Genomic DNA, 26,901 nt, shown 5'->3' on the forward strand with positions numbered 1-26,901 from the left:
CACCACATACCCCATTACAGTCACTGTCCATCAGTGTAGTAAGATGCTGTAGAGTCACTACTTGTCTTCTCTGTGTTATACTGCCTTCCCTGTGCCCACACACACACTACATTATGTGTGCTAGTCATAATGCCCCTTATTCCCCTTCTCCCTCCCTTCCCACCCATCCTCCCCAGTCCCTTTCCCTTTGGTAACTGTTAGTCCATTCTTGGGTTCTGTGATTCTGCTGCTGTTTTGTTCCTTCAGTTTTTGCTTTGTTCTTATACTCCACAGATGAGTGAAACCATTTGGTACTTGTCTTTCTCCGCCTGGCTTATTTCACTGAACATAATACCCTCTAGCTCCATCCATGTTGTTGCAAATGGTAGGTTCACTGTAAATTCTTAAATGTAGGGTTGCTGGGCCAAAGGGTCAGTGTGAATGTAGTTTAGCTATATATTGCCAGATTGTTTACTTTTTCACTTCCCTGGCTGTTGACCTAAAATGTGACTTTCTGGGCTTAAGTAAGTTTAGACTGGTTTACTTTTAAAATAGGACAATTTTGAGGCTAACAAATGCTAACCTGGGACAGCAGGTATAAACCAAGGTTGTCCCCAGGCAAATTACAATGTGTGGACACCTCTCAGTTAATCATCATCTCTCTCCCAGTTTTTATGACTTAAGCATCCTCTTTCTTGTTCTGCTTGTCCTTGCAACTGCCTTTTTAAAATTCCATTACTGTTGTTTTAATGACTTTCAGGAGAGGCTAAAGGTGAATAAATATGTTTGTTCAATCTGATATCTTTAACTGGAGGCTTCAAGATGTTATTAACTGGGATTTACATGCCTGGGGGAACCATTTGTGCAAAAAAACAGAATAAAGAAATTTTCAGATGTGGACAGACTCAGGAAAGTTGCCCTACCTTTTCTGAGGAAAATGTGATCTTGTAAAAGCAGAGGGTGAGGCAGGAAGGCAGCAGATGGATCCCAGGATCCCAGCCATGCCCCAGCCCAGAAAGTAGCCCATCCAGACCGGTGCCAGAAGGTTGGGAGCCAGGGAAGGGCCCCCCAGGAAAGCAAAGTAAAGCTGCGAGACCCTGATCATGTTTTGAGTGTTTAAAGTTTTCATTGCTAGCCGTGGTTATCTACTGTAGCAGCTAGAAAAATTGGCAGTAGATACACAGAAAACTAAGTAAACTCAAAAATCAGTGCAAATGCTAACTCCAGGAAAAAGAAAGTTGTTAGCGAATTGAAGTGATCTGACTGTGCTTGTTGGCTCACTGCCTTCTGAGTTCAGTCACGGAATTGATTCTGCCCTGTTGGCAACTAACTCTGTATATGATCTGAGTGTGCACCTGCCTTAACATCAAGTCAGTGGGTAACATTTAAAATCGATAAAACGAAATAGCCAGTTAAACCTATTATTTGGAAATACGGACATAAGTATTAGAAGAAATAGGTAAAAAAGGTGTCTCTGGGAGACGGAATCAGGAGTCGGCAGCTGGGAGGAGAGTGCTGGGTCTGCAGTTTCATCCGCGACATACACATGTAAGAGTTAGGAAGACCGTGGCTGAGGGTTCTTATGTAGGTCATTCAGCCTCCACCAGAGGCTCTGCTGGCCGTTGAGAGCCAAGGCCGCATCCTGAGAGTGTTCTGGGACTATCTGGTGGCGTCGGCCTCTGTCGCAGGTGTTAGAGGAAGGTAAGATGGCCCCTCTGTGAACGTGTGCCCGAGACGTGCGTGGACCCAGGAGCAACGGGAGGGAGGCAGATTTTGAGCTTGGAAGTTACAGGGCTGTATTTTTGCTGTTATTCTCTGTGCTGAGTCATATAATGTCCGCATGGGTGTGAAATGGGGAAATGAAAGCGCTCATGTTGGCATTTCAGAAGCTAGGTCTCAAAACCTCAGTGGGTGGTCCCTGATGGTCCCTGGGGATTGTTCGAACTAGCAAACCTTTAACCATAGATTCTCAGTAAACGAGACAACCCTGGCGCTAGCTGAGAGGGGAAAGAATTTAAAGAATATGTACAATGTAATGAAAATATTTTCAGGATCTCTGATACTAGAAATCCTCTTTTGGTAAGCAGGCATTGACTTACCGACACCTGGTTTTTTACCACGATTCTAAACCTGTTTTGGTGTAGTAGGAAAGTGGTACATGTTCTGGCTACTCGGAGTCCTACAGAGGCTCAGGCTGTCTTAACCTCCTCTTTATTCAGAGAGGATACAAGCTCATCTAGACCCGGGGCCATGTCTGGACACATCATACATTTCTGGAAACACAAATCAGAATCATTCACATCTACATTAGTACTTTATTTGCAAATAATCCTCATTTCTGGCCAAACACTTTTGGGAAGCAAGCATGACACTGCCTGCCCTGACTCAGTTTCCTGGTTGGACTCAAGGTTCTCCTGGGGTTCCCCAGCTCTCCTTGTGAGGTCTGTGCTGGGGAAGCAGAAAGCTGGGCATGTCTGGGGCTCGGGGAGGAGGCAGCTGCCCTAAGCCCCAAGGCCACAGCAGAACATGCTGCTTGGGGAGATGGGTGCCCCGGAGCAGAGACGGGCGCCCGGTGACCCGGCTATCGGCCTTAGCCTTGGGTCCTGTGGCCACGGAGGAGAGGGGCCCACCTCCCCTGCCCCACTTCTGCCCTGAAGCAAGTCTGACAACGTTTCTGAGCCTGCTTCCCCATCTGTAAAACATTTCTAGGTCCCTGGTCTCCCAGTGGCGGGTCAGGCACGATGCGCTCCCCCTGCTCCATGTCCCCTCCATGGGCTCCCTTTGCATCTTTGGGAGCCAGAGCTCAATGAGGACATCTGCAGAGCACGGAACACCCGTGGCGCAAGGACCACGCTCTCCACGCCCTCCGTGGGCTGGGGCTGGTCACACACCATACTCCTGGGCCCTGTGTCCGAGGCCAGTCACTGATGGCAGAGGATGGCGTAACCTCACTAGGGGACAGGACTGTGTGCTGCCTGTTCACTGCCAGGATCCCTGTGCTGAGGACAGTGCCTGGCTCTCTGAGAGGGAGGATGAGGAGGGGAGGTTACTTGGGGGTCCTCTGAAACTGGTTCCCAGGGCAGGCGGCCCACGAATCAGCTCAGCCAGGAGAGCCAGGCCAGCCGCCCAGCAGCACACCTGCCGCCAGGCCCCGTGGGGGCGGCGCTGCCTGTGGGTCTCAGAAGGAAATTCTTTACTGTCAGAGGGGTCCTAGAGGTTGTAAAGGGGCTACTCGGGTGAGCTCTGCCTCTTGCCCTGCCACCCCCATGTCCTGGCTCTCCTGGCCCCTGGGGCCCTGGGGGTCTCCCGTCTGCCATCACACTGTCTCCCCACCGAGCCTTCCCCCTCTTGCTGGCAGGGCCTCTGTCTGTGCCCGTGGGCTTCCGTGGTGGGTGTAACAGGCACTGAAGGAATGAAGGGGCGTGTGGATGGGGGCGTTTGGATGTCAAGAGAAATGGTGGAAAGGAGGAGGGCTCAGAATTGCCCCCAGAGCCCCAGAGAGCCCGTTGTGCACACAGGAGCATCCTCTGGTTCTCTGGCTACCTTCCTTTCCCCTTTCATCTGCTGTCCAGCTCCTCCCAGGCCTAGGATGGCTTCACCCCAGCAGGGAGCAACCAGGCCGCTGACGGTCAGTGCCCATGTGGCCCGACACACACGCTGTGGCTTCTTCCTCTCTCCCCTCCGCCCTGGATTCATCCATCTTTGGAGGGCCGCTGGGTCTGTCACATACCAGGTGCTATGTGGTCTGGGGAAGAAGCCGAGCTCCGAAGTGGATTCGCGGGTCCAGCTGGTTTGAGCAGATGGGAGGGATGGGAAACTGAGGCACACCCGAGCTGACCTGCTTCTCCGAGACTGTCTGCCTGTGCCCTTTTCCCTTTTCCCGTGCTGTGCCCTTGCTGGGCAGCCCTTCTCCTCCCTTCCCTCCTGTCTCCTGGTCTGCTGTCCCTCAGAAGCCCTGCTCTTCTGCCTGCTGCCCCGGACGGGGGTTTGTTGGGTTGCCCCCATGTCAGAGCCACCAGGCTGCTCCTGGGGGTGCAGAGGAGCTCCCCAGTCCTGCCTGGGAGCTGATGTTGCCCTGCTGCCAGGGCCTGGTGTTTGAAGGGAGCAGCTGCGGCCGCAGGCCACCCTTCCCATACCGCAAGGGTGGTGGTAGTGACGTCACTGCTGGCAGTGTGGCCACAGCACAGGCCTTAAAGGTGCTTCTCCTTGTGTTCTTGGTGTTGAGCTGACCTCTGACACTGGCAGTGCATTTACGTGTAGAACAATTTGCAGCCCAGTGGCACCTGACTCCCGCGACATGCCGGGGAAGGAGCTGTGGGCGGGGCTGCCCTGAGCATCTCGTCGGGGAGGAACCAAAGCCTCTGGGCCTTGGACAGGGCCCACGGTGAGAATACACAGACTCGCCCGTGTGCAGGGCAGCCCTTGGGGGAGTAGTGAAGAAAATCTGAACAGCCTAAATGTTGAGCCAGAGGGGGATTACAGTAATTAAAGACATCCATTCGTGGAATACTATGCAGCCATTAGAAGTGAACTCTTAAGCCCATTTGAGAGTGTGAACATCTGTGTATCATTTTAAGCTTACAAAGCAAATCATAAAATAGTGTTTTATGTGACCCCGGTATTTTTTAAGGATTTGTGTAGAAAAAAGGAGACTGGAAGGGCAGCAGACCCTAAATAGTAACAGTTAATAAGTTTTGTCTTTTCAAAAACTTCTGTATTTCTCAAATATTTCACGTTAAACATTTGTTATTTTATAATGAGAAAAAGTACACGTTTATGAGGGTGTCTCTAGCAGAACCAGACCACTGGAGAAACGACATTCAGATGGGGCTGATGGCCAGCAGCAGAGCCATGGAAGGCCAGGTTCATGGCTGTGGTCCTGCCAGAAGTTGCCATGTGGTGGCAGAGCAGGCCCATGTGAGGTGTCTGTTTTCCTATCTGTGTACAGCCATGCAGACCAAGTTTGTCACTGTCCTGAATTTGTGCCTGATGTCCACAGTGCACCGAGGTGCCGCTGCCTGCTGCCTGGCAGGGTGCCGTCCCTGGCCCGTTCCTGCTCTGCACCTTGGGTTAATCAGCTCACTTCGCTGAGCCAGGGTTGGAGACCTCCACAGACGCTGTTTGCAAGGAAGATGTGTGCCTTGCTCTCAGACCATGATGCACGCTACTGGAGTCCTTCTCCTTCCCATTCATGCTTCCAGCCATACTCAGGGCCTGCATCACACCAGGGCCTGTGCCAGGCGGCCACCGGCCAGGCAGGACGACACAGAGGCCTAGCCTTGGGCTGAGAGGGACTAGCAGCCAGTGGACAGACAGCAACTCCGTCCCACGGATGAGCCCCACAGAGGCAGTGCACACAGCCATTCCCACTTTGTGCTAACGGGACGGCCCCCAGGCCGTCGGGTAGGCCCTGGGAAGAGCCCCATGGCGCTGAGCTCAGGGATTTTCAGCAGGCACCTCTGATCCTGTGTTATGCCGGCAGCCAGCAGTAGCCTGAGAATTGCAGTGAAGGAGCAATCTCATTTCACAGTGGCAATAAAAATGAAGCCTACCAAGGCGTAAGTCGGTAGGAAGCCCTTGTGACCCATGTGGCAGGAACAGCAGCGTACGAGGCCAAAGAAAGCTGAATAAATGGAATGTGTGCCACTCCCCCAACCTGGCCCCCTGGTTCCGAGTAGTGTGGCCACACTGCATTTTAACGTGAGCTGGCCCAAAAGCCTCCACGGCCATGCTTGAGCAGAGCTCACAACCCACTCTTCTTTTGCTTTCAGAAGTGACCAGGGAGGCACGTGCTTACCATGGAAAGGAGGCTGTGGATCCGCGGCAGGGGCGGGCCCGGGGCAGCGACCCCAAGCACTTCCATGCGGTGAACGTGGCCCAGCCCGTCCGCTTCAGCAGTAAGTTGCAGACCTGCCCCATGTGTGACCTTTCCACCTCACTGGGCCCCAGCTCTCCCCTGACCCTGGCGGTGCTGGGGTGAGCCCCCTGAAACAGCCTTGCAGACCGTCAGGGCATTACGGTGCCCACCCAGTCACCCAGCCTAGTGGTGAAGCCACGGCACAACCCCGGACTGCCTGCTCGCACAAACACTGCCTTTTGGGGCTGGGCTGCCCCAGCCCTTCTGTAAGTGGGGAACCGGGCTTCCAGGAGGTCAGGTGCCACTCGTGGGGTGGGAAGGCTCTACCTCTGTTTTTAAAAACGTTTTTTAAGTGACTAGTTATTTAATAAACTGCCTATGACATTAAGATTTTAAAGGCACCTGACAAGATGGAGGGAGGTTGAAGGCAGAAAAACCACAGGAATCCCCCACACACACCGAGCAGATGTGCTCAGGCATGGTGACACTGCAGGCCTGGTGAGCAGTGACGGGGCCGCGCTGACACCCACCTCAGAGGCCTCTTGCGCCCTGCAGGATCCCCCTCATTCCTCGCAGATCCAGCCCCACATGGAGCCTGGGCTTCCTGTCTGGGGGGCTGAATGGGCTGGGCACGGGGGTCAGCCATCCTCTCGGTCCTGACAGTACGCTTGGCGCTGACACACGGGAGCTGTGAACTCGGCATTCTCGCAGAGAGGAGGCGTGCGCTCCTGGCCGGGGGGAAGCCGAGGCTCTGAGAGGTCCCCTTGCCCGAGGGCACACAGTGAGCAGGGCAGTTCCGTGACTCAGCCGTGGGGTTCTGGCCACTGGCATCGGTCCCTGAAGGATTTCCCATGTCTGTCCTGAGATGGTGGGCGAGGAACCTGGGGTGGAAGCCTCCTTGCGGCTCACCAGCCAAGACGCTTGGTCTCTGCACACCTCTCTGTCCGCACCTCTAACCTGGAGACGGGACGGAACCCACAGCAGGGGCCGAGGCAGGGCACGAGGTGGGCGAGGGCATGGTGAACACACAGTGAAGGCCAGCTGGCGAGCCCCCACCCCTCACACCCACACCACACACTTGGCGGCAACGTGCTGGTCAAGTACACACCTTCCCTGCCCCTGCCTGGGAACCCGAGGGCTGGCGCCCTGTGCGCAGGACGCTGCCGTCTGCACCGCACCAAGGCTCTGGCATGTCGCGTTGGCTTGGGGCCAGGGCTGCCGTTTCCTGTCCTATAATCTCTGCACTTTGTTAATAAGTTACACATACAGGCTCTAAATAATAAAAGCACGAGCATCAGTCTTTAACAGGTTTCACTAGTTCCTGGAGATAGATGCATTTAAAAACACATTTTGCTAACAAGTGGCTTTATTCAAAATCATTCCTCTTGCTCAATGTGCTTTGAGGAGGTCAGTACCCTAGCATTTGAAGGCCTTAGGTCCCGCAGAGCGGGACGTCGCCGTTAGCTGAGGCCAGCCACACAGTGTAGCAGGGCCCCCCAGCCCCAGGGGTGGGTCTCCCAGTGAGAAGACACCTGGTCCGGCCCATCTTGAGGGCACTCTGGTTCCGACTGGCTGCCCTTCCAGCTCTGGCCTCCTGCACCTCTGATTTAGGGGAGCACTAGCCAGCACCCACACACACAGGAAAGGAGGGCCCGGGAGTAGGCTTGGGCAGCAGTGGGCTTGCTGGCGGCACGGCTGGGGAGCCTCCCCGCTCCCTCCCACCAGGGCTTGCAGTGAGCGGGGTTGGGGTTCTGCCGTGTGTCAACCAGACTTCATCAGAGAAGAAAACCCACTTTGCTGAAATGAATTCAGCAGCCAGGCTTTCCTGCCCAGTGAGCACCTAACAGTGATGGAGGAATTCCCTGGGCGCCCTCAGGCCCCAGGGGCGTCTGCGTCTGGGAGGGACCTGAGCATGGCACAGAGCGCGCGCTCTTACAGGCAGCGCTGTCCTCCCAAGCCTCAGGCTCCCCATTTCTCTGTGATTTCTGAGCTCTGCTCAGATACACCTCATGTAGTTGCATTTTGTTGGAGTAAAGATCCTAATTTGGGGGACTACTCCCCGCTGTCCTTCATGTTTCCTAGGGAAGTGCCCGACAGGGTGGCACCACTATGAAGGCACGGCCAGCTGCTACAGGGTCTACCTGAGCGGGGAGAACTACTGGGACGCAGCGCAGACCTGCCAGCGCGTGAACGGCTCCCTTGCCACCTTCTCCACCGATCAGGAGTTGCGCTTCGTCCTAGCCCAGGAATGGGACCAGCCAGAGCGGAGCTTTGCTTGGCAGGACCAACACAAGTGAGTCCTGGGTGGGGACCCGGGCCCGGGTCAGGCCAGTGCCTGACGAGAACATGGCCATGCGTGTGGCAGAGCCAGCAGCCAACATCTGGGGGAAGGGCAGCCCTGTCCCCTGGAAATGGAGATTTAGGGTTTAGAACATGCATTGAGGAGGGGTCAGGGACTCTTGGAGGGGTAGGGGCGGGCCACCACCTTCTGTCACCTTGGGCCAGTCCCTTTCATCGGGCCCTTCTGTGGGCTCTGTGGCTGCTGAGCTGTGGGGGCTGGGCCTGTGGCAGGGGGGTTCTGCTCAGTGGGGGGGTCTGTAGGCCTGGCAGGAAGGGCACACAAGCATGCAGGAAAGTGGGCTCTGCCAGGCTATGCTCAGTGCTTCCCCTGGGCCCGTTGGGGCTGGTGGGTGAGGACACTGAGGCCAGGGTGGGTGAGCACGTGACCGTGGGCATGCACCAGCTGGGCATGCCAGGGTTGCAACCCAGACAGTCTGGAGAAAGCAGGAACAGCGGCAGTTGCTGGCATCTTCCGGCATTTTGGGGGTTTGGTTTTGGGAACAGGTGGGTGCTGAGGACTGTGGTGGTCCTTCTCTGGAGGTGGCTTCACACTGCCCCTTCCACAGGGTCAGCAGTGGGAGAGGAGATTGCAAGGGTCTCCAGATGTCCAGTGTGCCCTCCCAGCAATGGCATGGGCTGCCGTGCCACCATGGGTGTGATGCCCACTGCAGGTGGAGAGCCTCCACTTCAGGACTCGAGATGGGGCCTGGCTCCCAGCTGTGCCCCAGGACCTCGTCGAATCGCAGGGCCGGCTCTTTTCACCTTCTTAGTACCAAGTGGGAAGAACACCTGGCTCACAGAGTGGTTATGAGTCCGTGGAGAAGCGAGAGGGCTCAGCTTGGGGCTGGGGAGGCACCCCATCTCCCCAGGGTGGGCGTGTGCCTGGCAGTAAGCTGAAGGGCAGAGTGGCACTGTGCCAGGGCCCCGCCTCAGTGGCAGGGGACCCGCTGATGGGCATCTCTGGGACTGGGCTGGAAGGTAGGGGTAGAAGGGTACGCTCAGTGGGTCATAGCCCCTCAGTGCTGTGACGCCCTCTGGGAGCACGGTGCAGGCCTGGGGCAGGAAGGCCCAGGGCGGGGGACCCCATGGGTGGCCAGCACTGCTGTACCCTCCCAGGGGTCTGTGTTTACTGAGATGTAATTTGCATACCATAAAATCCACCCCTGTCAAATGTACTGTCCTGTGGCATATTCACAAGCATGTCCACCAAGAATAAAGCTGCTCTTGCTTAATGTGAAAGCTTTATTGGATCGGCTGGTAAAATCAGTCTTGGCAGGAGTTAAAGATAACTTGCCCAAGGTAAAACTTTTTCTGGGTTTGAATTTATTGTTTAGAGTTTCAGTGCATTTTATTAAAATTCATTATCCAAATTTAAAAGGAAAGGAATGGTTGAGAAGTTCAGTATCTGAAAGGTCAAGGTAGCTGTGAACACACACACACACCCGCTTGGCGCTGCCTCCCCGCTGCCCGGCTGCCCACGTGTTTGCCTCTGCAGGTTGTGGGTTGGTTACCAGTACGTCATCACCAGCCGGAACCACTCCTTAGAAGGCCGCTGGGAGGTGGCATTCAAAGGTAAGCCTCCCTGGTCTTTCAGAGTCGTTGCGTGTGAAGTTGGGGGGCATCATCCTGACCAGAGGGGTATCGTTGGGGTCACCCACTCCCCCCTAGCAACCCCGGTGGTGCCTGGCTGACATGGAGGGTGCCTGGTGCAGGGGTTGCCATTCATGGCTCTCCTCCCACAAAAGCACGGTTCTCACTGAGGCCAGCAGCGCCCATTCCCTCCACCCTTTGCTCCCCTCACTCCTGCAGCCCTCCACCCCACCACGTGCCGCCTCTGCTCCCCCATAAGCCCTCCCTGGGACACTCCTCCCAGGCTCAGGGCTCACTCCAGTGCAGCTGGTGTAACCGGCCTGGCCTTGCTGGTGGCAGGAGGGCTGGGTTGGAAGGAACCTGCTGAGGCAGGCCACCCAGACTGCTCAGGCACAGGGCTTTATAAAGGTGCCCGCCTGCTCCCATCACGAGTCTGCCTTGTGGTGGCAGGGGATCGGCCCTCAGGCCTCCCTGCCAGAGGCGCTGTGCCGTGTTGCTGTGACTCACTACGGGCAGAGGCCCATCCCACGGCACCCTCCTGGGGGTGGGGTGCTGGGGAAGGCTGGCCTGGGCCGCGCCCCACCCCTGATGCATTGTTGTGGTAAATCTTAGCTGTGACTAGCTCCGTGCAAGGTCCCTTGAGTCCTGGCAAAGCAGCGAACCTCTGGGTGGTGTGGGAGCCCCGGTGGGATAGTGTCAGGGCCTGCAGCACACGGCTCTGCCTCCATTCTCCGCCCGGTGTCACCGCCCCGAGGACCGCCTCCACCGCTGGGCTCCAGCCTGCTTTTCCTGAGCAGCCATGACCTCCCGACATCGTGGCACTTTACTCCCTTATCAGGTCCGCTGCTATGTCATCTGTCTGCACCCCCCCACCCACCGCACCCCACCCCCTCAAATGCGAACTCCCTGAGGCCAGGATCTTTGCCTGCTGCCCAGTGTGCCCCGTGCGCCTGTGCACCAAATGCGCCTGCCGGTGTTTGTTGAGTCAGCCAGTGAGCGTGCTTAGCAGGTTGTGTTGGGTTCCTGTGACCACCCTCGCGGAGCGCCACGGACTTGGTGGTGGAAACAACATAAATTCACTCCTGCGGTTTTGGAGACAGAGTCCAAAGTCAGGGTGTTGGCAGGGTGGGCTCAGGAGGCGATCCTGCCCGGCCCCTCCTCCAGCATTCAGTTGCGGTTGGCATCCTCGGCGTGTGGCAGCTTTACTCCCTTCTCTGCTCCACCTTCCCATGGCCATTTTCCATGTCCTTTCTGACTATAAGGATACTGGGCATTGGATTTGGGGTCCACCTCAAATCCAGGGTGATTTCATCTCAAGAGCCAAATAAGGTCACATTCTGTGGTTCAAGGTGAACATGCGTTTGGTGGGGGAGAGGTCAGTGAACCTACTGCAGGTGCTAACTGAAGACCACATCGAGCGTGTTGGGGTCAGCCACATTTATACGCTGACAGACCAAGGATGGAGACGTCCTTAAGGAAATGGAGGATGAAACGCCACAGAGAGAGCAAGTAAAATGAGGGCTGGAAGGATCTGAGTTTGGCAAGGAGGAAGTGGACAGTCTTCACAGTCACTGGTTCAAGGAATGATAGCCCACAACCTGGGCGTTGACGGGGCTTCTGACCAGCACGGGATGAGGAGGCCAGGGTCCCATGGGCACCAGCTAGTGGAAGGAGCACCTGCCGCTCGGCCTGCCCGTGCCTCCGTCTGCCTGCCCGCCCCAGCTCAGCTCTGGCCTGCTCTACCCTCATGCCCTGTGTCCGAGCTTTGCAGTCATGCAACAAAATTGTGCTCTGGAAGGCAACTAGACTGAGGGGCTGAAGACTTGTTTTTTTAAAAAGGATGGGAAGAATCTGTTCATTTTTCCAGCCCATGAAGACAGGAAGCCAAATAGTGGAGAAAACCATGTTTTTAAAGGGAGGGTGCTGCCCAGGCCAAGGGGCATGTGAGGGAGAAGAAGAGCATAATGCACAGGGGCATAAGAGCCTCCTGGGGGAGCAGGGAGCCTCGAAGGGCTGCAGCGCTGGCTGGGTGGCAGGGTGTTCATGGCAGGGCCCTCTCTGAGCAGTGGGTCGGAGCCCCAGATGGCATGGGAACTCATCCCCCAGAGCCCGGCCCCCTACTGCCTCCTGCTGTGGCCTGGCCCTGAGTCTGAGCAGCAGAGAGGCTGTCAGGCTGCTGGGGCCCCAATGTCCCCACCAGGGATGGACGACACTGGCTGTGCCTGTCGGTCAGGGACTGGCCTTCTGGCCCTCCATGCTTCCTGGAAGCCCATCTTCCTGCCCTTGTCAGGGAGCCAGGACACTGTGTCCTGGTGCCCTCGGGATGAGGCCCTGCCTCTGGACACGCGGGCTCTTCAACACTGAATAGCCTTGGGAGCAGATAGGCATGCGTGGGAATGCCGTGTTCCTGTTGAAGGGTAAACTGCATCGCCACTGAGTAAAATGAGAGTATTTCTAGTGATCCGTACCCAGGTCAGCCTCAAGGAATCTTCTGGCGGTCAAGAATTGGAGGGCTATCCCTCGGAGAGGCTCTGGGGCTGGCTGTGCTGTGCCCCGGTGTGGCCAGAGCCCCACTTCCTAGGATACTGGAGAAGAGAGGCTTAGGAGGTTCCTGGCCCCTCCCACAATGCCTGTGCATCCCCACCCCAGGCTGTGAAGGCAGCATGACTAATGATCGCCTGGTCCCCAGCTTGGAACCTGGGAGCTGAGTGGGCGACCGAGTCTCCCAGCAGCTGGGAGGAGGGCCCCAGGGGGCCAGCGCTCCTCTGTCCCCCTGGCCGGCTGATGCTCCTGCTGGGCACCAGGGCCACTGGGCTGCGAGAACATGTGTTCCTGGCAGGTGCAGTGCACACCTTCTCGGGCCCTTCTCCACTCAGTACTGACACTTGGCTGTGAGGCGTGATCCCCTCCCCTGCCGCAGTCACCTGTCCACCCATGCGGCCTCGTAAGCTGTGAGCCTCTGTGCCGTGGCCCGTTGCTCTGCGTTTAAACGTCTGCAGGCAAGCACAGTCCTCCCCTGGGCCTTGCCCAGTGGTGCCTGCCTGTGTGCTCAGCCCCTGGCTCTGCGGGAGTGCAACCCCCGCTAGCGCGGTGTCCAGAGCCGTGTTCTGAGGGGCTGGTGGAGGCTGTCAGGGAGCGGCGCTGCAGTCGCGGTACAGCCAGCACTTGGCCACCACGAGCTCTGTGTCCGAGGGTCCGGTTTAGGGGGCGCCAGTCCCCGTGAGGACTGTGTGTGCTGGGCATGTCGGCGTGTGTTGTAATGGCCAGCCCCCCGTATGTTTCTCCCACAGGCTCTTCAGAGGTGTTCCTACCCCCAGACCCTATCTTCGCCTCAGCCACGTCTGAAAGCGACAACGTGCTGTGCGCCCAGCTGCAGTGCTTCCACTTCCCCACCCTGCGCCACCACGACCTGCACAGCTGGCACGCCGAGAGCTGCTACGAGAAGTCCTCATTCCTGTGTAAAAGAAGTAAGCCACCGCGACTGCAGCCCCCTAGCATGCCGTAAGGAAGGGCCCTTCTCCTGAGAATGTGGCTGACCTTGAGCGGGCTCTGACCTCACGAGGCCCTGAGGCAGACCTGTTTACAGCAGTGCGGCAGGAGGCTCGCGCCCTCCTCTGAAGGGGCACAGGTGCCCTGCGGCGAGGGCCAGAGCCTGGGCCAGGCCCGCAGTGTAGTCCTGTGGCCTGGGCAGCAGTGGGTATCTCTCTCCCAGGATGGGGCGGTAATCCCTGCCCTCCCGCTAGGTGTGGTCAGGAGGCTGAGCGAGAACGGTGACTGGGGGACTTGCCAAAGCGGTGTCTTGGAGCCTCTGGCCAGCACCCCTGCCAGCTCCCAAGCCCGCTCTGTGCCGTCCCTCCCAGGCCCTGTGCCCTGCTCCTCTGTCCGCCCTGTCTGTATGCGCCCGCTCAGGCCCTGGCGTCACGGGTCTCTCCCTGGCCCTCTGCCAGGCCCACCCACTCACATTCCACGTCGAAGTCCCTTCAGTTTCGGGTCCTGCAGAATGGCAGCAAGGGCCCCCCGCCCCCCCGGGCCCCTGTGCGCAGGGGACGGCACCGTCACCCCCGGACGCGGCATGTGAGGCAGGCCGTGCTGCAGTGGGCGGTCTCCGCGATGTTCGTCTGGACCGTCACTCCCTTCCGCGCCCGTTTGTTGGAGCCAAGCTTTCGCAGACGTCCGAGCCTCACCCCAGACCCCCGTCTGAGCCCGGGCGCCCTGTGCTGATTCCGCACCATCCTTACAGCAGCTTCATGGGGAGCCCTCCCGGCCGGCGGGGGGCCTCCTAGCCTTGTTCTGCCCATTACATTGCCTGTTCTTGGCCTTTTCCCTCCCACATGAATTTTAGGGTCAGTTTTCTGAACTCCCTTATTAGTTCTCTTATTTGGTGGATTCTTACAGATTTTCTGTTTAGACATTTCTGTTTCTTCTTTCAGATCTTTGACTTTTTATTTCTTTACCTTTTTGGTTCCTGGTGTTGCTTTACTTACTAAGGTCCCCAGTGTGGTGTTGACTAGAAGTGGCAATGGTGATTGTTCTTATCTTCCCAGCCTAAAAGGGAAGGCTTTTAGTGTTTTAACATTAATTATACCACTTCCTGTACAATTTAGGAGATACTTCTATGAGGTTAAGGAGTACCCTTCCTGCTAGGAATTTTTACAGTATGAAGATGACTGATTTTTATTAAATACTTTTTCTGCATTAATTGAGAATTATGTGGTTTTCTTTTATTAACTATTTTAATTATACTGTTTTATATTACATGATTTTGTTTTATCACCTACTCTTTCATTAGTAGATTTTCTGCTGTTAAAGCATCTCATGGTTTTTGTATATAAGTCACCTTTGAACAACACAGGTTTGCAGTATGTGGTCCACTTATATGCAGGTTTTTATCAGTAATTATATTGGAAAATTTTTGGAGGTTCTCAACAGTTGAAGAAACATTTTCTTTTCTCTAGCTTACTTTATTGTAAGAATACGGTATGTAATACATACACAAAATACATGTTAATTGACTATTTCATGTATAGGCTATTAGTAGTTAAGTTTTGGGGGAGTTAAGCTATACTCGGATTTCCGACCACATGGAGGAGTGGGCACCCCTAACCCCGGAGTTGTTCAAGGGTCAGCTGTATATTGCCAGCTTGGGTCTGTGAATATTTTATTTAGGATGTCTGAAATTCTTTCAAGAAGTTAGCTTGGCCTTTTAGGTTCTTTTCTGTGCTCTCCTTGACTAGTTTTTGTTCCACATTTATGTTAGCTTTGTGAAGAGTTGGGAAGCGTTGTCTTTGGCCAGTTTCTAAATCAGTTTGTGCAGGTCGGGGATAATCTTGTCCTTGAGTATGTTATAGACCTTACCCTATAGGACTATCCGGCCTCGGGTGGGGAGGTGGAGGAGTTTAGAACTTGTTATTTAGATATAATTTCAAACTTAGGGAAAAGCTGTAAGAATGGCTTAAGGAACTTAGCTGTCATCTACCCTGTACCCAGACTTATCAATTATTTATATTTTGCCACATTTGCTTAATCATTCTTTCTCAGCATATTTCTACCAAACCATTTGAGAGTAAATTAAAGATACTGTGCCCTTGAGGCCTAAATATTCGTTGTGTGTTTCCTGAGAACAAGGACACGCTGTCATTTAACCGTAGCACAATTACCAAAATCAGGACATTTAACATGGGTGCAAATAAATACAGTACAGTGATCTATAATTTGTCATTACAGCTTTGCCAGTTGTCCCAATGATGTGCTTTATAGCTGTTTATTTCCTTGTCCAGGATCCAGGCCAGAATCAGGATTTGCATTTAGTCGCTGTGTCTCTTTAATTTCCTTTTTGAGTAATTTCTGTTGACCTGTTTTCAGGTTTACTAATTCTTTCTTTGACTGTGTTGAGCCTGCTCAGGAGTCCATTTGAAGACATTCTTCATCTGTTTTTTTTCACATTTTTTTCTGTTTTTTATTTCTAGTATTTCTGTTTGATTCTTTCTTATGGTTTCCATCTCTCTGCTGAAGAGAGATGGTTTCCATTGCTCATCTTGTATGTTGTGTTCCTTTTCCATTGGAGCTTTTAACATCAACATTTGTATACAGGTTTTTGAGCGAACTTAAGTTTTCATTTCTCTGGGATAAACGCCTAGGATTACAGTTGCTGGGTTGTATGCTAGTTGCTTGTTTAGTTTTTTTAAGAAGCTAGCAAACTCTTTAAGAGTGGCTCTCCCATTTTACATTCCCACCAGCAATGTATAAGTAATCTAGTTGACCCATATCCTCACCAGCACTTGTTGTTTTCACTGTTTTTAATTTTTAGCCATTCTGATAGGTATGTAGTATGGTCTCATTGTTGTTTTAATCTACATTTCCCTGAGGCTCTTGATGTTAAACACCTGTTCATGTGTTTATTTGCTATCTCTGTATCATCTTTGGTGAAATATCTGTTCATGTCATTGGTTTTTTAACTGTTGAGTTTTGAGAGTTCTTGGTGTATTCTAGATCCAAATCTTTTGTCAGATGTTGTTTGCAAATATTTTGCCCAGTCTGTAGCTTGTCTCCATCCTCTTTACATGGACTTTCACAGAACAAAAGTTTTAAATTTTGCTCAAGTTCAATTTATCAATTCTTCCTTCTGTGGATTATTCTTTGGTATTGCGATGATGTGCTAACTCCTTTCAGGTTCCTGGACCTGATTCCAGTGTGTGTGGGAAGGAAGGGGCATTTCTTCCCATCCACACACCACCAACTCAGTTCTCGAACACCAGCAGGGTGTCTGAGAACTCGACGCAATTCTGATGCTGTCTGCCGGGAGACACCACCAGATTCTCCAGGTGAAGGGCTCCGTACTGCAAAACTGCCCTCCACGCCACCACTCCCCTACTCCAGACGCTGGTGCCAAGCCCCAGGCAGTTACCTTTGCTTCTCACCTACTGGCTACAGATTGGAGGTTCCAACAACTGCCCCCTTAGATTCAATTAATTTGCTAGAGCAGCTCACAGAACTTAGGAAAATACTTACATTTACCAGTTTAATAAAGGACACAAGTTAACAGCCAGATGAAGAGATGCATAGGGCAAGGTTCCAGATAAAGGAGCTTCTGTCTTCATGGAGCTTGGGGCCTGGCTTGGTGGCATATGGAGGAGTTCTGGTCCCCCAGGCATGGACGTTCTATCCAAAGGAGAAGCAGGACCTCAGAGAGCAGAGAGCAATAAGCTGTTTTCAGGGATTTTTGTGAGGGCTTCATTACATAATCATGATTGACCAAATTATTGGCCATTGACTGAACCTCCAGCCCGGCACCCCCAGGGGTTCTAAAGTCTCTCATTAACATGACAAGACACCCATTTAACCTTCAAGACTCTGCAGGGTTTTCAGAAATTGGATGAAGACTAAATATACTTGGGAAATAATGTATTTGGTCATTCTGTGAATGACCAAATATGTATTTCTTAAGACTCATTATATCCCAGGTATCAAGTCTTTAAGAACTCTTTGCCTAGCTTTACATTGTGAAGACTTTCTCCTATGTTTTTTCCTAAAAGTTTTATATCTTACATTTAAGTCTATGACCCATCTTGAGTTAATTTTTTTGTAAGATGGGAGATTTAGGTTAAAGTTCTTTTTTTTTTGCTGTGGATGTCCAGTCGGCCCAGCACCATTTGCTGAAAAGCTGTTCCCTCCATTGATCACTTTTATGCCTCCGTGAAAACTTAGTTGAGTGCATTTGTGTGGGTGTATTTCTAAGTTCTCTACTCTGTCCCATTGACCTACAACATCTCATTCTCTGCTGATACCTCATTATCTAGACAACTGTAGCTGTATGATTAACATTGAAACCAGGAAGTGATTCCTCCTCTTCATTCTTCTTGGTCAGGATTATTTTAGCGATTCTAGAACCTGTGCCTTTCTACATAAATTTTAGAATTAAAAAAAAAAAACTTTGCTGAGATTTAGATAGGAATCATATTGAAACTATAAATCAGTTTGGGGAGAATTTACATCATTACTATTTTGGCTCTTCCAATCCATGAACATTGCATGTCTCTCCATCTGTTTAGATATTTCTTTCATCAGTATTTTGTAATTTTTAGCAAACAGATTCTGTACAAGTTTAAATGTAGATATCTAATAATTTCATTTTTTTCGGAGCAGTTGTATGTGTTCTAAATTTTGGTTTCTACATGTTTATTGTTAGTATAAAGAAATGTGAATGGTTTTTGTATGTTGATCTTGTATTCTGTGCCAGTCTTGGTGGATGTTACCAATTTTGTTGATTTTTTTTTTTTTGAAGAACCAGCTTTTTGTTTTGTTGGGTTTTCTCATTTTCAGTTTCACTATTTATCGATGTTTATCATTTCTTTCTTTTTGCTTTTCTTTTTCTAGTTTCTTGAGATAGAAACTTAGGTTACTGATTTTGAGACCTTTCTTCATTTTTAATATAAGCATTTCATGCTATAACTGTACCTCTTGGCAGTCCCCTGACTTAGCTGAATCCTCCATGTTATTTCATTCGGTTCTGTTTCTTTTATTATTTCATTTAAGGCATCTTCTTTGATGCATGGATTAGAAGTGTGTTGTTCAATTTCCTCGTGCTTAGAGATTTTCCTGTTAGTGATTTCTAGCTTGATTTCATTATGGTCAGACAGTAATTTCTGTATGATAACAGTTATTTTAAATTTGTTGTGTTTTATGCCCCAGTATACTGTCTGTCTGGGATGCCTCCCAGAATGGGTTTTTTGGTGTTGCTGGGGAGAGAGGGGTGGGGGGACTGTGTGTGTGTGTGTGTGTGTGTGTGTGTGTGTGTGTGTGTGTGTGTATTAGATACTACTGGTTAATTGTGTTGGTCAGATATTTTATATTCTTGCTGATATTCTATCCAAGAGTTCTGTCAATTGCTGAGAGAAAGGTGTTGAAATCCACAAATATAATTGTGCGTGTATCTCTTTCTCCTTTCTATTCTATTAGTCTTTATTTCACAAGCTGCCCTTTGGGCATATACCCAGCATTCTGTGAGCATGTCCAAGTCATCCTATATTTTATGGAATCAGCCTTTCTCCAAAAAGCCCTGGAGGGCCTGGGCGCTGGTTGTGCTCGTTGCTTTCATGCCCTTTCAGCGGCCCAAGGGCTAAGATGTGAGTGTCGCGCGTACATGCGTGTCTATGTGTATATGTGTATCTTGGGTACGGATTTTAAATACTGATTTAGTTCCTTTAATGATTACAGACATTCAGATTTTCTAGTGTTTTTTAGTCAGTTTTGGTAGGTCATATTATTTTAACAGGTGTCAATATACAATCTATGCTGGTTTCAATTGTACATCACATTGGTTCAACAGTTACCCACATTGTCAAGTCCTCACCTCCTCTAGTGTAGTGTTACTATCTATCAATGTAGAAAGATGTTGCAAAATCTTTGCAGTAAGTCATATTTATGTGGGGCATTGCCCACATTATCTAAATCTTCCAGTTAAATGTTGTGAAATTCTATTCGCATTTGCTTATGATTTTTTGCAACATTTTTATGTCTATCATTATGACCTCCTTTTGATTTCTGAAGTTATTTATACTTTCTTTTTTCTTGATCCATGTTATTGGATTATTTCCTCTTTGATTCATCTTTGTGAATAACCAGCTTTGGGTCTCAGTGTGTGTATCTGTTTTCTGTGCCATTAATTTCTGCTCAATTCAGTTCCCATCCTTTTACTCTCATTAGGTTTACTCTTTTCATTTTTATACTTTCTAGGGTTAGACTTTTTTTTCCTAATAGAACAAAGTTCAGCTTTCCCTACAAAGCACACAAATCGTAAGTGCAAATTTGATGGATTTGTACACACACATAACTGCTTCCCAGATCGAGATGTGGACTATTTCCAGTGCTCCAGAAGGTACCTCCTGCCCCTACTTCCTCAGCATGTTTCCCCTCTTCCAAGAAGCCGTTCTTATCATAGATTACATACTATAGTTACTGATGGCCTCTAATTTAATTTAGTGGCTTACATGTATGTGGTACAGATAACACAGTATTTATGTTTTTTTTTTCTTTGTTAGGATTTGTTTTGTGGCCTTGAATTGACTTAATTTTTGTTACTGTTCCATGTGCGCTTAATCTCTTGGCTGTAGGATTTTTTACATGTCCATTAGCTCAAGCTTGTTGATGGTATCCAAATCTATTTTGGCTGATTATATATTGATTGTTGAAGAGATGAGTTGTAATCTCTCACTGTGGATGTTGATGTTTCTGTTTTTCTTTGATATTCTCTAATTTTAGCTTTATCTGTCTTGAGGTCATATTGTTAGGGACATAAACCCTTATAATTATCATATCTTCCCAATACAGGGAACCTTTTTATCATTATGTAATGATCCTTTTTAACTGTAGTAGTTGTTCATTTTACTTAAAGCCTATTTCTTTTCTAGTGGTAGTTTTAAAATGGTGTTAAGAAAAGAGGCTTAATAGCCAAATAACTAGACTTTGAATCCAAGTTTGGCCTTATACCAATTTCTTAAGCTCTGTCCCCTGTGTCCCACATCAGGGAAAGGGGTGATTGGGCAGCCCCTCCCCATCTTGTTGGGAAAGGTTAGTTAAAGTGCAGTGAACATAAACTCTTGACACATAGTAACTTTTTATTATTACGTAATATATTTGTGCTAGCTGCCTTTTGATATGTCTTTTTGCACTCTTTTAATAAAGTCTTCAAGTTGATTTTTAGCACCTTACTTTATGCTGTTTACCTAAGATTTTATTTGCTTATTTTTAATCTTTTCCTGACTTACATGAAATTAACCAGCTTTTCTCTAGTCTCTTTTTTACCTATTCTTGTTAAGAAATTATATATATCTATACTTTTAGTGCCTGGTCTTAACATTTTTTAAAGGGTCTAATTGATTTCATTTAAATCTATATGAAGATAGTGCCTCTAACTTCCTTCTGAATAATATAATAACCTTAAATTGCTTTAGCTCCAGTAAGGCCCAGCCTCTGACTTACATGTAATTGTTGTCCAGTATTTTAGTTTTACTTTGTTTTTATACTTCTGAAATGAATAACTTGTTTGTGAAGTCAGTATTTATTTAGATTTCCCACTTGCTCATCAGTTTCTTGCTTATTCTTTCTTATTGCATCCCACTTCATTCTGTGTTCAGGTTTTTCATTTCTCAAATACATTCTTCAGGAGCTCTTGCAGATGAGGTTGTGTTAGTGCTACACTTCTGGTCTCTGTATGAAAAGTCTATTTTTGCCTCTAATCCTGGGTGCTAGTTTCGCTGGGTATACATATGTCAGTTGACAGTTACTTTTTCTCAAGACATTTTGAAGATGTTATTTTATTCTTTATGCCCTCTTCCTTGCTCTGAACTGTCATATGCCTTTCCTTGGTTTGTAGAAGTATTATAAATTTCAGAACTTCATATCTTCCTGCTCCACAAACAGACTATAAGTGCCCTGCCCAGGTGGCCAGGGATACCTATGTGATAAGGTTGGGTTCTGCCTGCCATAGGTTCCCCTTCCTGCGCTCACTTGACTCTGACCTGGGAACGTTCAAATGCTCCAGTGAAATCAGCCTCAAGCCTTTGCTAGTCATGCCATACTGACACCCTAAAAAAGCACTTGGGGCAGGTCCTCACGCTCAACCCTCCACTTGCTTGGTTGAGCCACAGCCTTGGTTCTCTTCCCATGTGACCCCCCCTTGGCATGTGATTCTGTCTCTCTAGGACCTATAATAAGTTGTTTTCCTGTGTCCTCTTTTGTGGCCACACCTAACAGACCATCGCCTAAAAGAACATAACAGTGGCAGGTAATCTTTGTCTTGTTGCTTTTCTTTCTGTTGATACACTGAGGTTTCATCACATTGTATCTTCCTATTGATTTGTTTTTATTTGTCCTTCTAGGACACTTGGGGATTTATGTGTTTGATTAATTATGGGAAAACCTCAGCCATTATCTCTTTTTTAAATAGCATTGAGAGATAATTCATATACCTTACAATTCACCCATTCAAAGTGTACCCATTCAATGATTTTTAGTATATTCACAGATATGTGCAACCATTACCATTATTCCCTGTAAATATGTATTTTATCTGAATCAGCTTCATATTGATTCTAGGTTAATTTCAGTGATAAGTGGAAATGTTACTTCTATATAACTCTCTTCCCTTTCTCTCTTTGTGGTATTATTATTGTATACCTTAAATCTCCCATTGTTAAAACCCCTCTGCTACCTTGTAATTACATTACTCTCTGCAGTCATTCCCTGAGCCCAGTACAGCTTTGCTTTCACACACCTCTGTGCCATTATTGGCAAATATTTCATACATACATTGTATTCTTATATGTTATGGGTCCAAACACTACATTATATACATATTGTACAATTATACGGTTGCTTTTTGAATAGCTAAGAGAATAAAGGAGGGAAAAAAGCTCATTTATATATTGTCTTTTATAATTTTGTAATTACTTGTTCTGGTGCTCTTTGATTCTGTGTGTGTAGATTCAGATTACCCTCTGAGAGTCACTTGCTTTTAGCGATAACAGTTCCCTTTGGTATTTCTTGTAAGTTGAGACTGAAAGAAACACATTCTCTCAGTTTTTGTGTATCTGGGAAAATCTTTATTTTGCCTTTTTTTTTTTTTTTCTTTTTTGAAAGAGAGCTTTGCTGGATATAGGATTCCTGGCTGACAGTTTTCTGTGAGCACTTTGGAATCGCCGTGCTGTGCCTGCTGCTCCTCTTTTCAGGGCTCTCGGATGAGTAATGAGCCTTTCTTTCACTTGCTATTTTTAAGATTTTTCCCTTGTCTTTGATTTCTCTGCATTTTTACTAAGATGTGTGTATCTGATATGTTTAGTCTCTTTCCAGTTATCGTACTAGGAAATTGTCGAGCTTCCTAGACCTGTCGGTTTTTGTTTTCCAATGGATTTAGGATCTTTTCAGCCACTGTTTCTTCAGACGCTGTTTCGGCTCCTCTCTCCTCTTGATGCTCCCACTTCATGTGTGTCGGTGCACTTGATGGTGTCTACATTTCTCCAAGGGCTCTGCTCATTTTTTCTTCATTTTTTTCTCTCTCTTCTAGCAGAGAACAATTTTATGGGTGACTAGATCTGACTCCAGTCTTAAGTGAGGTACAGACCCAATGGCTGTGGAATTTCTGGAGTTTTTCTAGACGTGCCTACTCTGCTTAGAGACTGGAACCAGCTTCCTTCTCGTGTCCCTGTACTGTGCTGAGTATGTGTCCCTTTGGAGACCCACCCCGCCTCCCCCCTCATCTGTTCCCTCTGGCTTCTGCCAGGTCTGCCTACCAGCTCTGAGTTCTGAGCTGCCTCTTTGGCCGTGGCCATTTCTCTGCCTCTAGCCCCAGATCAGCTCTGCACACAGTTTGCTGAGTGTGTCTTAGGTCCAGTGACTGTCTTCCCAAGCAGAACCAGCAGCTTCTTGGGAGAGTCACTTGAGACACACTCTGATTTTAAAATGGTTGATATGTGTGGCAGCTGCATCTTGAAATTGAAGAAGTCTCCTGAGTAAACTGCTCACACACACTTGTGCACAGACTTTGCCCTGGAATCTCGCACTCTTCTGTCCTCGCTGTCCAGGCTTATGGCTAAGTGTGCCTTGGCCCCGCATGCTGTGTCCAGCAGGGTGCCTGGTGGACTTTCTCAGGTGGCCGCGCTCTGTGGCAGTGAGGCAGACCCACAGCAGTCCAGTGCCAGGAGGGCTCCCAGGTCGATCTTGCCAGCTCCTCTGTTGTCATGTTCACTGCCCAGGCCCGGGAGGGGAGAGTCCAGGCCCCTGCTGGTAACATACTCATGTGCGTGTGTGTCCCTCTTGCAGGCCAAACATGTGTTGACATCAAGGATAACGTGGTGGATGAGGGATTCTACTTCACCCCCAAAGGAGATGACCCGTGCCTGAGCTGCACCTGCCATGGAGGAGAGCCCGAGATGTGTGTGGCTGCACTTTGCGAGCGGCCCCAGGGCTGCCAGCAATACCGCAAGGACCCCAAGGAGTGCTGCAAGTTCATGTGCCTGGACCCAGGTGAGACGGGTAGTGGATCATGAGTCAGCCTCCCCAGTCAGGGCTGGAGCCTAGAAGTCCTTTTGCTTCCTGGGTGGGAGGGATGTTTGAGAACTCATGACACACCATTTAGCAGTGACGGCAGCGTTTGCTCACAGCTGTCTTACAGACTTTGGTGGCCAACTACTCTAGCAGGCATGTGTGTCTCACACCACCTTGCCTCCTCTCACCTTGCACGCTGGCTCATTTCAGCTCTTGGGAAACAGCTGCCATGCACCAGTGAGCGTGAACTTGAGTGTGGCTGTATGTTCACAGATCAGCTGTGACCGATGTGCTGCAGACCTGTCATTCCTCTCCATGTAAGACTTAGACTTCCACCTTATGTCCCTGTTCGATCTCTTCCTGTTTTCTGACTGTGGTGATATGAAGGGTAATGACAATTTCCATTGTTTGTAAGTCATCAATTTTTGCTTTTGGAATCTTTAAGAAAACGATTAAATATTACCATCAGTTTTGAGGTAAAACTCCTCCCAACTAGCTGGTGCTTATGGGTAGACACCATGCAGGCATGCGGTCTCTAGATGAGCCTGTTTCTTCCACTTCCAAGAAAAAAGCATAGCGGTGGGATCCTGCCCTGTTAGTGCACATCCAACTCGTAGCCTGCTGGATTGTTCTCCACACCAGGGCAATTGGCATCTCTGTATGAATTCATGGTCTCAGAAATGTAAATGAGAAGCATGTGTTTGTTTCTTGGTTGGCTGCCACAGTGTAGGAGTGACACAGGAGAGACTTGTGGAAGTCCAGGGCCCCAGTGGAGGAGAGGCCGATCGCCTAGTACCAGTGGGAAGGGAGCGGGAGCCAGCGTGCGAGGGGCACAGAAATGAGAGCTGCTCCTGAGTAGAGAGTTGTCAGTGTCCCTGTCAGGGCTGTCCAACGCCCAGCAGACGTGAGCAGCCTGGCATGTGTCCCACACACGTGCAGTCAGCTGTGGAGCATGCCGAGGAGGCAGTCAGTGGATGTGGACCTGGGTGCAGATATGCTCAAGCCTCCCTAACTCACTGAGTAGCTGGCCTGTAGGTAGATGTTTGTGTAGGTCACATTCCTACAGGGTTCTGGCAGGCACTGATAGGGTGCTTACCAGGTCTCCAGTGCCCCAGCCACATCCCTCCGAGCCTGAAGCTCATCACCTTCCATGGGAGTCAAGTGCTGGCTTTCACAAGCCATGTCACCCGGGTACCTGGTTCCAGTTCTTAGAAGTCGGCCAATGCTGCCTTGCCCCACTGTCTGGGCTTCCTAAGACCAACCAGACACATACAAGGCCTGTGGGGCCCTCCAGCCCAGAGACTTCTCAGAGGACAGGCCTTCACGGCATCTGGGTGGGACCAGAGCTGTCACGTTCCGTTCTCCTCCACAGCCTGCGCCTTACCCTGCCCCCCGCCCCCCGTGACCTTGCTTTCACTGGCCCCTGACTGCTTCCCAGGCAGAGCATCTTCACCTGGGAAGTTTCCACACTGCAGCAATAACAGGGGCACTGCCGCCAAGATAGAGACACTGGAAAGTGTCCCCTTTACGAGGCAAGGCTGTCCTCTCTCACCATCCTGTTCAGGATTGTACAGGAGGTCAAGGGCAGTGCCAGAAAATGAAAGGCAGCCAGACCAGAGGGAAGAAATGAAGTCATCTCCCTTTGTAGTGCATAGAAATTCTCAGAGGATCTACAGGAAGGTTACTAGAGCTAATAAGTGTGTTTAGCAAGGCCTCCAGATATAAGGTCAATACACAAAAATCAATTGTGCTTATATATGCTACCTGTGACCGACCAGTTGGCAATTGAAAATTTTAAGAAAAGTACCATTTATAGTAACACCAAAAAGCATGAAATACTTAGGTATAAATCTTACAAAATAAGTGTACAATCTGTATGTTACTACAAAGCATAAAATACTAATGAAAGAAATCAAAAGCATAAATAAAAGGTGATATATATACCATGTTCATGGATTAGAAGACTCAATGTTAGTAGGAGGTTAATTCTTCCCAAATTATCTATAGATTCAATGTGATCACAACCAAAATTCCAGCACGCTTTTTTTAGACATTGACAAGCTGATTCTTAAATATATATATATATGTGGAAAGACAAAGGAATTAGAATAGTCAAAACAGCTTTTATAAAGAATAAAGTTAGAGGATTCATGATTTAAAACTTACTATATAGTCATAGTAATCAAAACATTGTGGTTTTAGCAAAAGCAGGGACACATAGATCAGAACAGTGCCTAGAAATAGTCCCATATTTATATGGTCAACAGAGAACTTGACAGAGGTGCAAAGACAATTCAGTGGAGAAAGGAAAGTTTCAACAAATGGTGCTGGAACAATTAGACGTGCACATACCAAAGTAATATGAACCTTACACGCCGTGTTATATATAAAAATTACTCAAAGTGGTCATAGTAACTGTCAAACCTTAAATTACAAAACATCTAGAAGAAAACATATATTCTAAAAAACATCAAGTCTTTTTAAAGAAAAAGGAACATCTTTGTGATCTTGATGATAGACATTTTTAGAGATGCAATCAAAAGCATAATCTATAAGAGAAAAATTGGTAAATTAGACTTCATCAAAATGGAGAATCTCTGCTTCCTGCAAGATGCTTAAGGACATGAAAAGATAAGCTACCAACAAAGAAAAAATATTTGGAAAACACAAATCAGACAAGTCTTATATTCAGCGTATATAAAGAATTCTAATAACTCAATAATAAGAAAACAAACCATCCTAATAAAAAATGGACAAATGTTTTATTTTTTTAATTGAAATATGGTTGATAGGTAATATTATATTGGTTTCAGGTGTACAAAATAGTGATTTGGCGATTATATATACATTACTGAATGCTCACCAAGGTAAGTAGTTGTTGTCTGTCAACGTACAGAGAAATTACAATGTGATTGACTCTGTTTCCTTTGGAACTTTCATCAAAACAGTCAAGAGATTTAAAATGACACTTCAACAAAGAAGGTACATGATGGCAGCCAAGCCCCTGAGAAGATGCTCAACTTGGTCATTAGGGAAACAAAATTGAGTCCACTTGGGGTACCTCGCCAAATGGAGAGGCTAAAATAATACCCGAC

General features: G+C 49.1%; 1 protein-coding gene across 2 annotated transcripts in view; it reads left to right on the forward strand.

Moving 5' to 3' along the window:
- The window catches only part of DGCR2 (DiGeorge syndrome critical region gene 2), an 85,320-nt gene that overhangs the window by 49,755 nt on the left and 8,664 nt on the right, over positions 1 to 26,901 (forward strand). For both annotated transcript variants that reach the window (XM_057492236.1, XM_057492235.1), the window contains 5 exons: positions 5,751 to 5,876; positions 7,919 to 8,129; positions 9,672 to 9,748; positions 13,057 to 13,233; positions 23,582 to 23,785. In XM_057492236.1, coding sequence (XP_057348219.1) covers positions 5,751 to 5,876; positions 7,919 to 8,129; positions 9,672 to 9,748; positions 13,057 to 13,233; positions 23,582 to 23,785 — 795 coding nt within the window. The remainder of the gene's footprint in view (positions 1 to 5,750; positions 5,877 to 7,918; positions 8,130 to 9,671; positions 9,749 to 13,056; positions 13,234 to 23,581; positions 23,786 to 26,901) is intronic.

Source organism: Manis pentadactyla, chromosome 14 (assembly GCF_030020395.1).
Source record: "Manis pentadactyla isolate mManPen7 chromosome 14, mManPen7.hap1, whole genome shotgun sequence".
Lineage (NCBI taxonomy): Eukaryota > Metazoa > Chordata > Mammalia > Pholidota > Manidae > Manis > Manis pentadactyla.